Raw genomic sequence first — 14,265 nt, 5'->3', positions numbered from 1 at the left:
GACTGTACATTTTTTCTTCAGTTTTACTTTAAACCAAACACAAACAGTTCTGTCACAAGTTTGTAAGTTTATTGTTCCGTCAAGGGACGTCACTCCGCCGACTCCTCGCGCTGCCGCTCCTTGTGAAGTACGAGCCCCTTACTGATCAGGTCCGGGATCTCCACGGCGAGCCACGGTCCAAGTCCCAGAGCCATCAGGTGCGCTAGGCCAAAGCGCGGCGCGTTCCGGGCCCAAAGCGGCGCGAAGTGCTCGGTAAGGCAGATCTTCCCGCCGCGGTACATCTTAGCGGTCTTCCCGTCCAACTCCGGGACCGCCACCTCTGGCGCCGTGTTTGGATACGTCACCGGGATGTCGAACTCCAGCCGGAACTCGTAGCGCAGCAGCTCGTGGATGAACCAACAAGTACCGGTCCATCGCGTGCCGTCCGCGTTGGACTCCAGACGGAACCAGTCGTTATCAGCTGCCTTGTTTTGCTCCACGAACTGGATCAGAGCCTGGTACTCCTCCTTCAGCCGCTGCGGCCACAGCGTGCGGTCTCGCGGTCCGGCCTGCGTCTTCAGCAACGGTATCTGCGACACGGCCCTGCGCGTGGCCTCGTCCGCCATTTGGACTCCAGAAGAAAAGAAAAGTTCTTGTTTAACACGGCGTTAAATAAAACAGGTCCAGTCTGGGTTTCAGTCAAAATGCAGTTCTTGTCTCAGGACTGACGTGGACTTCCGGTCTGACGCCATACAGAAGCTGTTCCGAGTCAACAACACGAATAATTTCCTCTACAGGTTTTTCAAAAGAAAACCTTCCAAACGTTCAGCTGCAATGGATGCCCTGACTGTTGTTTATAGTTATCTATCCAATAAAAATCATTCTACAACGTGTCAATCATGACGTAAGTCAGTAAGTTCAAATGTTTCCTAGAAACTACATGAAAAAAAATCCTGAAAAAACAACTGAGGTTATTTGTATCTGATTTATTTTACACAAAACAATTCAACTAGTTTGTTCCTCTACGGCCATTATCCATGTTATTGTTGTAAAACAGACCGAGGCAGTAAAACCAAACGTAGAAAAACACTAAAATTAATCTTTGATATTGTCTGTAATATTCTTAGTCACTGTGACGACATATTCCCTCTTGCGCCGTTTGTTGCTGCTGTTATTTGTGCAATAAAATGTAAAGCCAGGTGTGTGAGGTGCCCCGGTCCAGAAGGTGGCGGTAGTAACACTTGACGCTAGATCTGACAAAGGAAGAACAAGAAGCTTCAACAACAGACCGTCCGCCATTTGCTCTTTCAGCTGCTCTAAATCTGTTTTTCTGATTATAATTTTGTCTTTAATTCAAACTAAAACCCGGTTTGCCCGCAGTTACCTCAGTACGTCACAGCGGCGGTGATGGCGGCCGACCGGCGCGAGGACAAAGGTGAGGCGCTAGCAGGTTTCTTACTCAGCCACAGTTAGCTGTTAGCTTTAGCATATGTGCTATCTTTGTTCTGTTGATACTTGGTCCGTTCAGTTGAGAATCAATAATGGATAGGTGTATTGATAAGTTATGGCCGATTACGTTAATTGGTGACTGTTGACTAGTTAACGTGTTTAGTTTGTTACCAGCAGCCGGTTAGCGTCTCCTCTCTCTCAGTGATCATGCTTGTTAGCGTCGGCGGCTAACGCCTCCCCGCTGTGTGGAGCCACGACATCAGAGTCCGTTTAGAAATCTGATTCTGCTGTTTCACTCACTTTAACTCAAATGTAACCTGACGCAGAGTTGTTCTGATCCATGCTGTGTTCGCATCAACCAGGTTGTGATTGGTTAATGACGTCATAATAAAGCAAACGGGAAATAAACATCACAGTGGATTGATGCAGTTGAATCTCCCCTGAACCTGTTAAACACCAGTGCTGATTTATTAAACTGCTAATATCGTGACACTTTACAAAGAGATCACATGTAAATCATAGTTTTACTTCAGCCTGTAAATGTGGATGTACTGGATTCAGGTTCATATCTTTTTCTACAGATCCACCAACCCACCAATCGATTAGTCTAAATGAAAAGTCATTTATCATTTTATGACTTTATCGATGATATTAACAGACGATCCACTAAAGAACATTATATACAGAAGATGATTGTCTTGGCTGAAGACGTTTTACAGTCTGTGTCCTCCTCAATATTCACACACTCACATCAATCTAACCTTAGTCCACGAGAAGAGTCTTAGTCAACAAGTTTTGATTGGCTGCAGGAAGTGACATCAGTCGGGCAGTCGCAGACAGACGTTGTTAGATGTTAAATTGACCGAGTGTCGGTTCAGCCGGACACAGTCTGTAATAAAATGATAGAAACAACACAGAGACGTGGAACACCGTTATATTTACTGACACATGTAATGAGCAACAACCCCTGCGTCGCATAGAAACAACCTGTAAACACAGCCCAGCCAGACTGATCACAGTCCATTAGTTACCAAGTCGATGGTGATTCAGCTTCTTGATGTGAGGCTGTGGTGGTTTCTGAAAGAAAATGTTTGGGTTTCAACTGTGGCTTGGACAAAACAAGACATCCTGAAGACGTCATTAGACAGAGCAGAGGCCTGTACTACGAAGTAAGATTTGAGGTTATCGAGGTAACGTCAGGTTTAACTTTGGGTTTTCAGTCCTATGACGGTGGTTCATTTGTTATCGGGTTAAATCACCATGGTAACTGATGCTGAACTCCTAACCTGCTCCGCCGCAGGTTAACTTCAGAGGATCAGATCAAAAGACTTTACTATAAAGTGATCAATAATAACGAGCAGTAGATATAACATATAAATCAGTGTAATAGTTTTCCTGTTTGGGTCTTTCCATGTGTCCACTCTGGTTGTAATACTAAGCTTCTAAATAATTCACAGAGAGTTTATCACTAAATAAATATATAATAACTATTATAGCTTCATTTTAATTGAACAAAGATTCTTTAATCTGATAGGATTCCTGACAGTGATGAAGCTTTTACTCTCCATCACTGCAGCTCAGAAGAGCTGAGGAGACTGTGACCATGAAGGGAAATAAAAACTAAACCTCTGATGTCTTTGATTAGAACAATCAGCCACACACTGTTAATTATTTGCATGATTATTTTAAGTATATATATTTTTTATGCTTTTATTGATAGCACAGTAGAGAGAGACAGGAAATGGGCAGGCAAAGAGAGGGGAAATGACATGCAGTAAAGGGTCGTCTGATTCGGGATTCGAACCGGGGCCAACTACTTATTTGCATGATTATAAATGAACATTTTAATCGGTCTGACTCGTCAGACATGAACTACTCCTCTCCTCTTTTCTTCCTCTCCTCTTTTCTTTTTCTCCTCTCTGCAGAAACAGTCTGACATTAACTTTAACTGTTTTATCTGCATCACATGTTCATAACAGTTTGTTCATCATCAGACTGAAGAGCAAAAATACTCAAACGTGATGATAATTCATGCACTTATTTACAACATATTACATCCTCGCTGTAAAAAGGAGAGGTCAGACTCCACAACTCCTGCTCTTCCTCACCATGTGCAAACTGGCACTTTTTCATGTACATATCGTGTGTATTGTGTATATTGTATTTATTTGTGTATATTTGGTGTATTTTTGATGTATATTTCCATAGATGTTTATTCTATAGATGTTTATTTTCTGCTGTGGTAAATGAATTTCCCAGTTGTGGGATTAATAAAGTTAATCTAATCTAATATAACTGAATTTATCTGCAGGTGTCAGCGTGTCTTCTCATATCATATTAAAAACTTCATTCATGGTTCAGACAGTGTTGCTTATAAATCACAACTCCGCCTCTTTCACATGAAGCAGCTTGTAACCGGACAGGTAAACCCAGGGTTAACTGAGCCCGTTGATAAGCAGCTTCGTCGTACAGGTTAACAGGACGTCAATGTTAGGTTCAGTCAAGCCAGATAACTAAATGTTATCCGGGGTATGTTGAACTTGCTTCGTAGTACAGGCCTGGTGTTTCCTGCTGTTTACTGTTCTTTTGTTTGAAAAGTAACTGTCAATTATAAAAACAATGATGTCAGTGAAGTGAACCATACTAGTTCTGAACCTAGTTCATCTCCTCCACTGACTCTTCAGAGGCACAGTTTTTATATAAAACTACAAATATCTAAAATTACAGAGAAAAGAAACCACAACAAATAAAAACACTGAAGTCAAACCTCTGTGTCCTGATCCAACATTTAAATAAAGTTTAAATAAAGTTGTTGTTTCAGATGGAGAACTGAACGTGCTGGAGGATATTCTGACTGAAGCTCCAGACCAGGATGACGAGCTGTACAACCCTGAGAGTGAGCGAGACGTCAGCGACAAGAAAGGTACTGGTGTTACTGGTTGTTCTACTGGTCCGGCCTCTGAAACCAGTGGATCATACAAACACCTGCTGTTGTCCTGTATCACATCTAAATCCTTCTGTCTGTCAGGAACAAAGAGGAAGAGCGAGCGCTCTGACAGCCATGATCTTAAGAGGCTCCGCCCCTCGTCAGGCCACGCCCCCTCCAGATCGTCGTCCACCAATAAGAGAGCCCCAGGCCCGCCTGTCGTCTCCTCTTCTAAGAAGTCGGCGTCGAGCCCCCGTGGTCGAAACGCCACCACCGGCTATCGACACGAATACTACGAGGAGAGAAAGGGGCGGCGAGGGGCCCGAGAGGCAACCAGGAGCCGTGGAGGAGAGGACACACGGCGCCGTGACTCCCAGAGAGGCCTGGAGAGTCTGAGCCAGGTACTGATGCTACCATTACTGTAGTACACATACATACACACTACTTCGCTCTCTCAGCCAATCACATTCATTTCCTGTCTGGTCTTCAGAAGTTGCGGCGTGACGAGCGGCGCGCAAGCCCCTCCCCCCATGAGGAGGACAACCAATCAGAGGATGAGGCAGCAGCAGAGTATGGCTCAGAGCAGGGGTCAGGAAGCTCCTCCCCCGCAGCTTCCCATGTAGAGGAGGAGGAAGAGGAAGATCAGGAAGAGGAGGAAGAGGAAGAGGAAGAAGAGGAAGGCATGGAGGAAGAGGAGGAGGAAGAGGAGGAAGAGGAGGAAGGAGAAAAGGAGGAAGAGGAGGAGGAAGAGGAGGAGTACGAGCGACGTGGTGGTGGCGAGGGTAACGACTACGACACTCGGAGCGAGGCTGGTGACTCACGCTCCGCCTCCTCTGTCAGTTTCTCAGACGATGGTGAGTCGGCTCACTCGGGCTCCGCCTCCGAGGCTTCAGGTAACCATGACAACAACAAAAACTTTCTGCTTTCTCCGGTTCTCGTGTCCTCAATTTTTTTTTTTACCTGTAGCTTGTCATCGTCACCTGTTTCCTGTGGATTAATTAATATAATGAGCCAATAAGGAGTTTACCTCTAAATACAAAATTATTATTAATGAAATACATTTCAGATTAATGAGTTTTTTATGATGATTTTCTGCCCTAGTATAATTTTTTGTTTTTCGCTGGATTTTCTGCAGTAGAATTGTGTGAATGTTTTTAATGAAAGCCGTTATTAAAATAAAGTTTTCTGTTTGCGCTTTTATCTTGAAAAGGTTCAGAGAAGAAGCAGGAGAAGTTGTCGTCGTCAGTCCGAGCTGTTCGCAAAGGGATGGAGAGTAAGCGATGTTTTCATGTCCAGTTATTACACTGAGAAATCCTTTTAGTTTCCTGTTAGTTATCAGATTACTCCTCCTGTGTTCCTGTAGATCCGACCAGTAAGCTGCGTTACATCCTGCGAGATGCTCGCTTCTTCCTCATCAAGAGCAACAACCATGAAAACGTTTCCCTGGCTAAAGCGAAGGTACACTAGCTGACGTTGACAGGTTTTTAATTAGTGTTGTTGACATCACAGTTTCAGGAACAGCTGATTCAGAAAGGTTTAAACGTCGTCAACAGTTTAGACAATTTCACAAACTGAAATTAATCTCTGATGTTTCTACACCTTGATTGGAGTCCACCTGTGGACACACACCTGTCTATGTCAGGTCATATAGACACACACCTGTCTGTAATGTTGAAAGATGAGTTTATGATATGTTAATGATATTCAGGGCGTGTGGTCGACGCTGCCGGTGAATGAGAAGAAGCTCAATGCCGCTTTCCGTTCAGCTCGGAGTGTTGTCCTCGTCTTCTCTGTCAGGGAGAGTGGCAAATTCCAAGGTAATAATCATTTACTCAATTGATTTTTATCATATGATCAATGTTACTGGAACATCAAATTTCTCCGTCAACATATTTTAAAGTTTTAAATTCCTTTGTTTCGTCTGCTTGTCTGTAGGTTTTGCTCGTTTGGCTTCAGAGTCTCATCATGGTGGATCTCCGATCCACTGGGTTCTTCCTGCTGGCATGAACGCCAAGATGCTGGGCGGAGTCTTTAAGATCGACTGGCTCTGCAGGTAAACAACAACAAAATACAAGTGGGTCAACACTTAGAATATATGGGCCCAGTTTGTCCAGCCATTCCTTTTCTGTTGTGGATCCCTGGCCTCTCACCTGGGACCAAAACGAAAGTTGCACATGTAACTACAGTTCTGTGAATCCTGGAGGAGTGTTGGAGGCGTCTTACGTACACGCAGGTCGAGTATTTTATACCAACAATGTCACCCGTGACTCTGGATAACCTGAGAGGGGGAGTATCTTCCAGTGTCATCAGGGAATCTGTAATTACAGAATCTTCTGACTGAAAGCTCTGGAGGTCTTCCAGGAGTCATAGAACTGTAGTTGCATACGTAACTTTCGTTCTACTTCATCCTTCCTCACCAAGGAGCTCTAAGCACTGGATGACCAGTACCAACAAAGTAACGACAAAATCCTGAGTACGTACCTCACAGTGTAGACGCAGAGGAACTCGGCAGAACCATGTCCAGAGGCGGTGGGGTGTCGACATTCAGCTTGACGAACATAAAGAATGCACTCGGCGAGGCTGCGGCTCATGTGGCCTCGAGGTGCTCTCCCCTCGGGGCTGGCCATGAGTGGACATGACAACCTCGACATCTCCCCATTTCACAGTGCGGGATTAAACTGTACCAACTGAATAGTCTGGTTGGAAGGTATAAAGGAAGGACTGGTCTTCTCCATCAAGAAGAACCAGAGGGGGCAGTGGGGCAATGCATCAGAGGCAAAGAGATCCATCTCTGCCCTGCTGAAAAGACCCCAGATGGTGTGTGCCACCTCTGGATGGAGTCCCCACTCTCCTGGTGGAGACGGGAGAACAAGTCTGCAGCCTGGTTCCTCTCTCCCAGTAAATGCGTACTGCAAGCTGGTCAGCCTCAGGGCCACCCATGTCAGCATGTCCCGGGATGCCCTCAGTAACCGTGCTGATATTGTGCCCCCTGGTGGTTGATTTGGTATACAGTCAAGGCATTGTCTGACCGAACAAGTACATGCTTCCCCCTCAGGTACAGCAGGAAGTGGGGACGGTCTGCATGGTCCTTTGCAGACCATTGCCCCTGGGCAGCCCTGTTCTACCACACTCCGCCTCAACCCAAGAGGCTGGCATCCAACAACACCCCTCTTCATGTAAGACTTCTCCCTCCGTAGTGCCAGAGCGAGGAGGTACTCCCGTGACACTCTGAGCCTCCTGTGCCACTTGGTGTCCAGGCCATCTTTGCAGAGGGCGCAGAGACAGTAAGTCCAATGGTTGAAGCTGCCGTCATTTTGACCAAGAGGCACAGGAACTGGATAAACAGCAACGACCTGCCTTTAGAAGAGGGGAAGGAGCTGGAGAACGTGTCGTCCCTGCGCTGCAGGGATGGACAGACTTGATAGTGATGAAGTTCGAGCTCTGAGAGGAGTCAGGAGTTTTCCTCGAAATCGACCGTGAGACCAGCTGTGTCCTGGATCGCCAGAGACCTGGATGGTGATCAGCCAGTCGTCCAGGTATGGCAGGATCTTCATGCAGGGGCAAGAGAGCCGCTGCCACACACCTGAGGAAAACTATAGTCTGCATGTAATCTGGACCAAACTTGGTTGTGTCCTGCACGGCAGCCAAGGATCAACCATCTGAAGTAAGATGGGAGCGTCTTCAAGTGTCCTACCAGCATGCAGCTCCTAACAGGTGCTGGATCTGGTGCCTGATGGAGCTGACCTGTGTCCTCCAGTGAACTTTGGTCCAAGGAGCGAGAGTTGCTCGCAGTGTGTGAAATGTGTTGATGAATTTATTTTAACTGTTCTCCAGTCAGATGAGGTGTAACACACAGGTGTTGTTGTTTGCAGGAGGGAACTTCCTTTCACTAAGACGGCTCACCTGTCCAACCCCTGGAACGAACATAAGCCCGTCAAAATCGGACGTGATGGACAGGTGAGCTCACTGCTTCACTTCCTGTTTTAATCTACAAGTTTTTTCTAATATTTTGTTTAAACTGTTGAATCATTTTCAGGAGATCCAACCAGACGTCGGCGCTCAGCTATGTGCCCTTTTCCCATTGGACGAGAGCGTGGATGTCCACCAGGTTGCTCGTCGCGTTCGTCATAAACGCCGGACACCATCGGAGCCCCGGCCTCGAGGCCGACCGCCTCAACGCGAACCGGGAAGGTTAGCCAATCACCAAGCTCCTCCTCCCGCTTCCTGTTCTTCTTCTTCTCCTGCTGCGACCACGGCGCCACCTGCTGCCGGACAACGGAGACCGCCGCTGCCTTTAGCCAGTGGCTAGCTATCCCGTAGCTAGCGTTGCTGGTTCTATGGTGGTTGTTGTGGTTTTTCCAGTCTGGAGCTTTCCACCGGAGCTACGCCTCTGCGTCTGTGGTTGAAGTCTGAAAGTCAGGCAGGAAGTTAAAGTCCTCCTGGGGCGATGGTCGTTATCAAAGTCTAGTTTAAGTCTTAAATTCTTGTCTTTATTTTAGCTTAAGTTAAGCAACATTTTAATTTTATTAATTTCTCCTTTTGTCAATGAAACATAATTTGTAGTGTTTTGCTTTCTGTTTTAAACTCGGCAACCAAGAGTTTTAAAGTTTGTTGTTGCTGAATTTCTCTTTGAAGCTCTTTTTCTTTGCAGGAGTTTCGTACTTCGGAATTTTAAAAAATCTAAATATTTGGCTTTTAGCTGGACTGTGGCTGACCCTTTCAGAATAAAAGCAAAAAAGGATGAGCGTCACTGGCTGGACTGACGGAGGGAGGGGGGCGAGCGAGGTAGAACTTAAACAGAAAGAGAGAGAGAGAGAAAGTGAGGGACTGTGAGCTCCCAGCGGACTGTTTCTGGTCTTTGACAAGGTGATGCAGGTTGGTCAATCAGGGGGTGGGGCATCTGGACTATATCCCATGAGAGGGTGTGGGATGTCTGAGGGGGTGGGGCTTCTTCACTGGTCAAATAAGGTAAAATTTCAGAGATACATGAAGGAAAAGATGGACTACTTAAAAAAATAAAATCCTTTTGGACTGAAAAAATGATGACCCGCCCCCTCCATGAAGGACAGTTATATACCCCCCCATCCCCCTCCCCCTCCTCCCCCAGTACACACACACACTGAATCAGGACTGAGAGCTGGTTGTTAACGTGTGTGTGTGTGTGTGTCGGTCTTATGAACTGAATATAAAGTGTGTGTGTGGAGGAGAAGAGGAGGGAGGAGACGACGGAGCGACGACCTGAAAATCTGTCGCTTCTGTCTGAAGGACTGTTGCTGGTCTGGAGGGGGCGGGCTGGGATGAGTGGGCGGGGCTTTGTGTATTGATTGACAGGACTGCACCATCATCATCATCATCATCACCCCCCTCCACCTTTTCAAAATAAGAGGGTTTTTAAAAAAAAAAAAAAGCCTTTAACATGGACTGATGAGGAGAAAAACTGTTTTTTTTTTATAAAAGTGTTGTTGACAAACAAACAAACAGCCCCTCCCACATTTACAACACAAGCGGTATGTTGTTCCTTTGAGGTTCTTCTTCTTTGTTTGTTTTTTTAATTGTTGTGTGTGTGACACAAATCTGTCAAAATGTTTCTGTCCGTTGAACAGTGAATCAGTTTTTACTAACGGTCAGCCCCTCGACCCCCCCCCCCCCCCCCAACCTAACCCCCCACCCCCCCCAGGGACCCCCTTGACCCCTCAGAGACTGCCTCAACCCCCAGAGACCCCAGACACCCCTGCAACCCCCTCAATCCCCCAGACATGGCCTCGACCCCCCCAGAGACCAGCTCAACCACCAGAGACCCCCCAGAGACCCCCTTAACCACAGAGACTGCCTTGACCCCCAGAGACCCCCCTAACCACAGAGACTGCCTTGACCCCCAGAGACCCTCCTAACCACAGAGACTGCCTTGACCCCCAGAGACCCCCTTAACCACAGAGACTGCCTTGACCCCCAGAGACCCCCTTAACCACAGAGACTGCCTTGACCCCCAGACACCGCCGAGATCCCCAGAGACCCTGGAGACTGCCTCGACCCTGGTGACCGCCTTGACCCCCCCAGAGACCTGGTCCAGAAAAAACGCAAAACCTTTATTGGACAAGTAAAAACTGACAGATGACAACTGGACTGGTCATGAAGTTGAGCTTAGATGTAAAGCGTCACAGGCGTTCACCTGTGACTCACCTGGAGACTCAGACCTAGTTTTAGTAGAAATTAGTTTTTCTGTTTGAATTTGAGTTTTTTTGTGTGTGTGTGTGTGTGTGTGTGTATTTGTGCGGCTGCGTGTGTCTTACTTGTTGACTTGTTTACGTAGGCGTCGACCTGAAGAGTACGACCTCCACGGCAGGAAGCGGCCGCGAGCTGACGGTCCGCCGGACTTCAGCCAGCGAGCAGGTCGTTAATCTGAGAAGCTGCAGCTTCGGTTTCAATGTTTCAGTGAAACGTCCCAGAAATGCTTTAAACACATTTCAAAACTTTATTAAAAATCTAATTTAGTTCTGTTTGTTTTATATATGTGTGTGTGTGTATATATATATATATATATATATATATATATATATATATATACACACACACACTTTTTTTTTTATGAAATGTGTTTTTTTTTTGTTGATTGTTTTCAAAGTGTTTTGTTTTTGTTTTTTGTTATTTTAAATGAATTTTTGTGTCGACTGGATTCTGGACATTTTCCTTGAATCGCTGCCGACAAACAAACTGAAAAGATTTCACAGATCTGTTTCACTTTCAGGATTCATCCAAGACCTTCGTAACCAGCCGGTGGACAGGTGAGATACACCTCATCACTCACCTGGAGGGGGCGGAGCTACAGCAGCATTCATCACCAACACATGACAAACGTGTTAAAATTAAAACGGTTTAATTTACTGAAAATATGAAGGACGGATGAGCAAGAACAGGAAATGTCTGACTAAGGAACCTTTATTTTGAAATTCTGTTAAATTGTATTTTTTAAGTTTAGAGAAAGCAATATCAGGAGTTCACCAGATTAAAACCACAGAAAATAACTTTATTGACAACATGCTGTTAACATGTGATTTATCGACAACAGAAATTAGTTTGATTTTAACTGTTTGTTTTCAGACGTTTCTCCAGCGTCAGACGAGATGTTTTCCTCAACGGGGTGAGTCCCAAATGTCTTGGCTTGTTAGCTTAGCTTCATTTATCACCCTGAGGTGTTGGCCTCAGCATCAGGTGTGTTCACCTGTGTTTACCTGTGCGTTTCAGTCCTATAATGACTACATGAGGGATTATCACCACAGCGTGGGTCCTCCGGCTCCCTGGCAAACTCTGGTACGACTCTGTTGTTGATCCTCTGTCCTGATGGAATCAGGTTATTGATGAGAGACACTAATGATGTGATGTGATTGTCATCAGGCAGCGTACCCCGGTGTGGAGCAACCGCCACCCCATCATCCCCCCTACTACCACCACAGCCACCCCCCTCCACCTCCTCACCAGGCCTACCACCACCACCACCACCCCCCCCTGCCACCACATGAGGCTCCGCCCCCTCGCTTCAGAGACAAGCAGAGAGTGCCGCAACACCGTGCCTTCACCTCCAGCCCAGTCAGTTTGTCATTCTGTAGATCAAAAGTCTGATCAAACTTATTGATAAGGGATGGGTCTGATGTCTTCTCGTGTTTTTTTCCCCCATCATGCAGCATGACTACGACATGCGTGTGGATGACTTCCTGAGGCGGACACAGGCAGTGGTGAGCAGCCGGCGTGAGCGCGAGCGTCAGCGGGAGCGTGAGCGCGGTGGACCACGTCGTGAGAGAGAGCGAGAGCGAGCAAGGGACAGAGACAGGGAGAGGGAGAGAGACAAAGAGAGGGGGCGGTACCGCAGGTGATCTGATGATGTCACTTCCTGTCAGCCTGCAGGGGGGTTTACTTTGACAGTCAGCTGTGGTTTTGGCTGGTTTCCTGTTTTTGTTGAAAATTATGAAAACAAAAATGAGTTACTTGATGACATCATCAGTTTTTATGTGAATAAAATAAAAAAAAAACCCGAAAACCTAAGAATAAAAATCTGGTGAGTTTGGTCAAAACTCTTACTTTGAAGATCCTGTGACATCATCACCAGACATGCCTGTCACACGGCTGCATCACATGTTTCTGCTCCACATGTTAATTAAACCAAATGAAACGAGATCTGTGTTTGATGTTTCAGTGTTTAGTCCAGAGGTTTCGACATGAGGGTTGCTGCCTTCTGAGGGGTCGTCACAACAACTTTTTAAACATCTCTCCAATCATTGTTTGTTTTATTGTGAAAGGATGGACAGTATTTCCTGTAAAATCCTTCAAATTAAACTCGTTTCAAATCACTTTGAACCATTTTTATTTTTATTTTTTATGTTAAATAAAAACTTGTTCAGGATGTTTATTTATTTTTGTTTTCAGGTTTATTAACATGAAAAAATAAACAATCACTTCATATGTAGTAGTTTATTTAGTTCAGCTTGGGGTCGCTTCCAGCTGGAGAGAAATTCTGCTTCTGTTTTGTTTTAAAAGTAAAAGTTTCCTGTTTCCTTCTCTGATTGGTTGTGACTGTGATGACCAAACCTCCCGTGTTCACTCTCAGTGCTAATGTAACATTTGACGGTAAAAACTTTGTTTGCCGTTTGACAACGGAGGAGGTGGAGCCTGTGCTTGTTTTTGTACAAAATAAAAGCCTGAAATTTGACTGAGTTATTTTGTTCGGATTTGCTTTGTGTTCGAGTGACGGAGAAACAACCACCAACATTTTTAATGCTCCAATAAATAAGTCAAATTAAATCCTGTCAGCTGATAAACTGTGTGTTTCTGTCCTGGTCAGTGTTTATCAGTCACCTACTTCCTGTTTGGATCAAGCACAGTTCACCACCTTTCAATCACCGTCACGACTTCAACGTAACGTGACTTCAACACCACCGTCAACTGACTTCAACAAAAGTCACATGACTTCAACACTACATTCACATGATTTCAACACCACAGTCACATAACTTCAGGTTGTAGTTTGAGTCTAGGACGATGGCGGAGAGGTTATCGGGACTCAGACCAGCGGCACAACATGATACACGGCCTCGTACAAACCGTTGGTGCCGCCGTGACTTACAAACGCTCTGGTCTTTGGGTGACCTGACAGGAAGGAAACGCGGGGCTTTTATTGTGAAAGGATCTGCAATTTTACAACTCCAAAATATACTACAGTGAAAATCAACCGATCAATATCCACTGATACTTACCAGTCACATATATCAGCGGAGCAGGGTTTCAGTCAGTTGGCTTTTGTTTTGAAATGCTATAACGTCACTTTTAAAAAAAAAAAAAAAACTTAATTTAATACCTACTTTAATTACTTTTATTTTGAACTATTCCAAGTTATCCAATCAAGCATCTCGAAAAACTTGTGCAGCGGATACGAAGCATTCGACTCATGGAGAAGTGAATAAACTCCTAGCTGAGACCGTGGAACTCAGACTTGCTGAACAGAACCTGGAGAAGATGACATCATCACAGTCATGACGTGACATCACAACATGGATGTGTTTATGACAGTCAAAAAGGCATAAATCACATTTAGGATAAGTGCATAAACCATAGGAACAACTGAGCAAGCAGTAATAAGAACAGAACTATAGGTCAGAGGTAAGAAGATGGAGGAATAAATAAATAATAATAATTGATTAATTAATTAAGAATAATAATAAAATATAATAATAATAATAATAATAGACTTAAACAATTTCAAATAAAAAAAATACATATATTATAAAATTATAAGAAATATAAAAGGGACAAAATAGAGATCAGTCAGGTATTAAAGTGCAAAGATAATCATACAGATGTTGGGCTTTTATAGTATTACAGCATTTCACATATTTTTTATACTATAATATATCATTTAAATG

General features: G+C 44.9%; 2 protein-coding genes across 3 annotated transcripts; one reads left to right on the top strand and one right to left on the bottom strand.

Annotated features, from left to right (window-relative positions):
• Window positions 1-5: 5 nt before the first annotated feature.
• Window positions 6-757, bottom strand: ufc1 (ubiquitin-fold modifier conjugating enzyme 1). The gene has a single exon (XM_056402984.1). It carries the CDS (start codon window positions 603-605, stop codon window positions 90-92), a length of 516 nt encoding a protein of 171 aa, XP_056258959.1. The 5' UTR covers window positions 606-757; the 3' UTR covers window positions 6-89.
• Window positions 758-951: 194 nt separating this feature from the next.
• Window positions 952-13,059, top strand: ythdc1 (YTH N6-methyladenosine RNA binding protein C1). 2 transcript variants are annotated; one of them, XM_056402978.1, is made up of 16 exons: window positions 952-1,414; window positions 4,250-4,351; window positions 4,457-4,755; window positions 4,845-5,208; window positions 5,565-5,627; window positions 5,718-5,812; window positions 6,063-6,171; window positions 6,290-6,407; window positions 8,227-8,311; window positions 8,391-8,545; window positions 10,665-10,744; window positions 11,100-11,136; window positions 11,453-11,492; window positions 11,597-11,662; window positions 11,747-11,938; window positions 12,034-13,059. In XM_056402978.1, exons 1-16 carry the CDS (start codon window positions 1,387-1,389, stop codon window positions 12,220-12,222), a joined length of 2,022 nt encoding a protein of 673 aa, XP_056258953.1. In that variant the 5' UTR covers window positions 952-1,386; the 3' UTR covers window positions 12,223-13,059. The 2 variants fall into 2 exon arrangements, with proteins under 2 accessions (XP_056258953.1, XP_056258952.1); XM_056402977.1 differs by having other exon boundaries at window positions 4,845-5,247.
• The last annotated feature ends 1,206 nt before the right edge of the window (window positions 13,060-14,265 follow it).

This window comes from Seriola aureovittata, chromosome 18 (assembly GCF_021018895.1).
Source record: "Seriola aureovittata isolate HTS-2021-v1 ecotype China chromosome 18, ASM2101889v1, whole genome shotgun sequence".
Taxonomy (NCBI): Eukaryota; Metazoa; Chordata; class Actinopteri; order Carangiformes; family Carangidae; genus Seriola; species Seriola aureovittata.
Note: the sequence above shows the minus strand (reverse complement) of the source record. Positions and strands in the feature narration are given on the sequence as shown.

What these genes read in the sequence shown, in the direction of transcription:
- ufc1 (XM_056402984.1), bottom strand. Translation starts at nt 605, where the DNA reads ATGGCGGACGAGGCCACGCGCAGGGCCGTGTCGCAGATACCGTTGCTG.
- ythdc1 (XM_056402977.1), top strand. Translation starts at nt 1,387, where the DNA reads ATGGCGGCCGACCGGCGCGAGGACAAAG. An exon ending in CGACCGGCGCGAGGACAAAG is followed by an intron (nt 1,415 to 4,249) that starts GTGAGGCGCTAG and finishes TTGTTGTTTCAG; the next exon opens with ATGGAGAACTGAACGTGCTG. An exon ending in CGGCTCCCTGGCAAACTCTG is followed by an intron (nt 11,663 to 11,746) that starts GTACGACTCTGT and finishes GATTGTCATCAG; the next exon opens with GCAGCGTACCCCGGTGTGGA.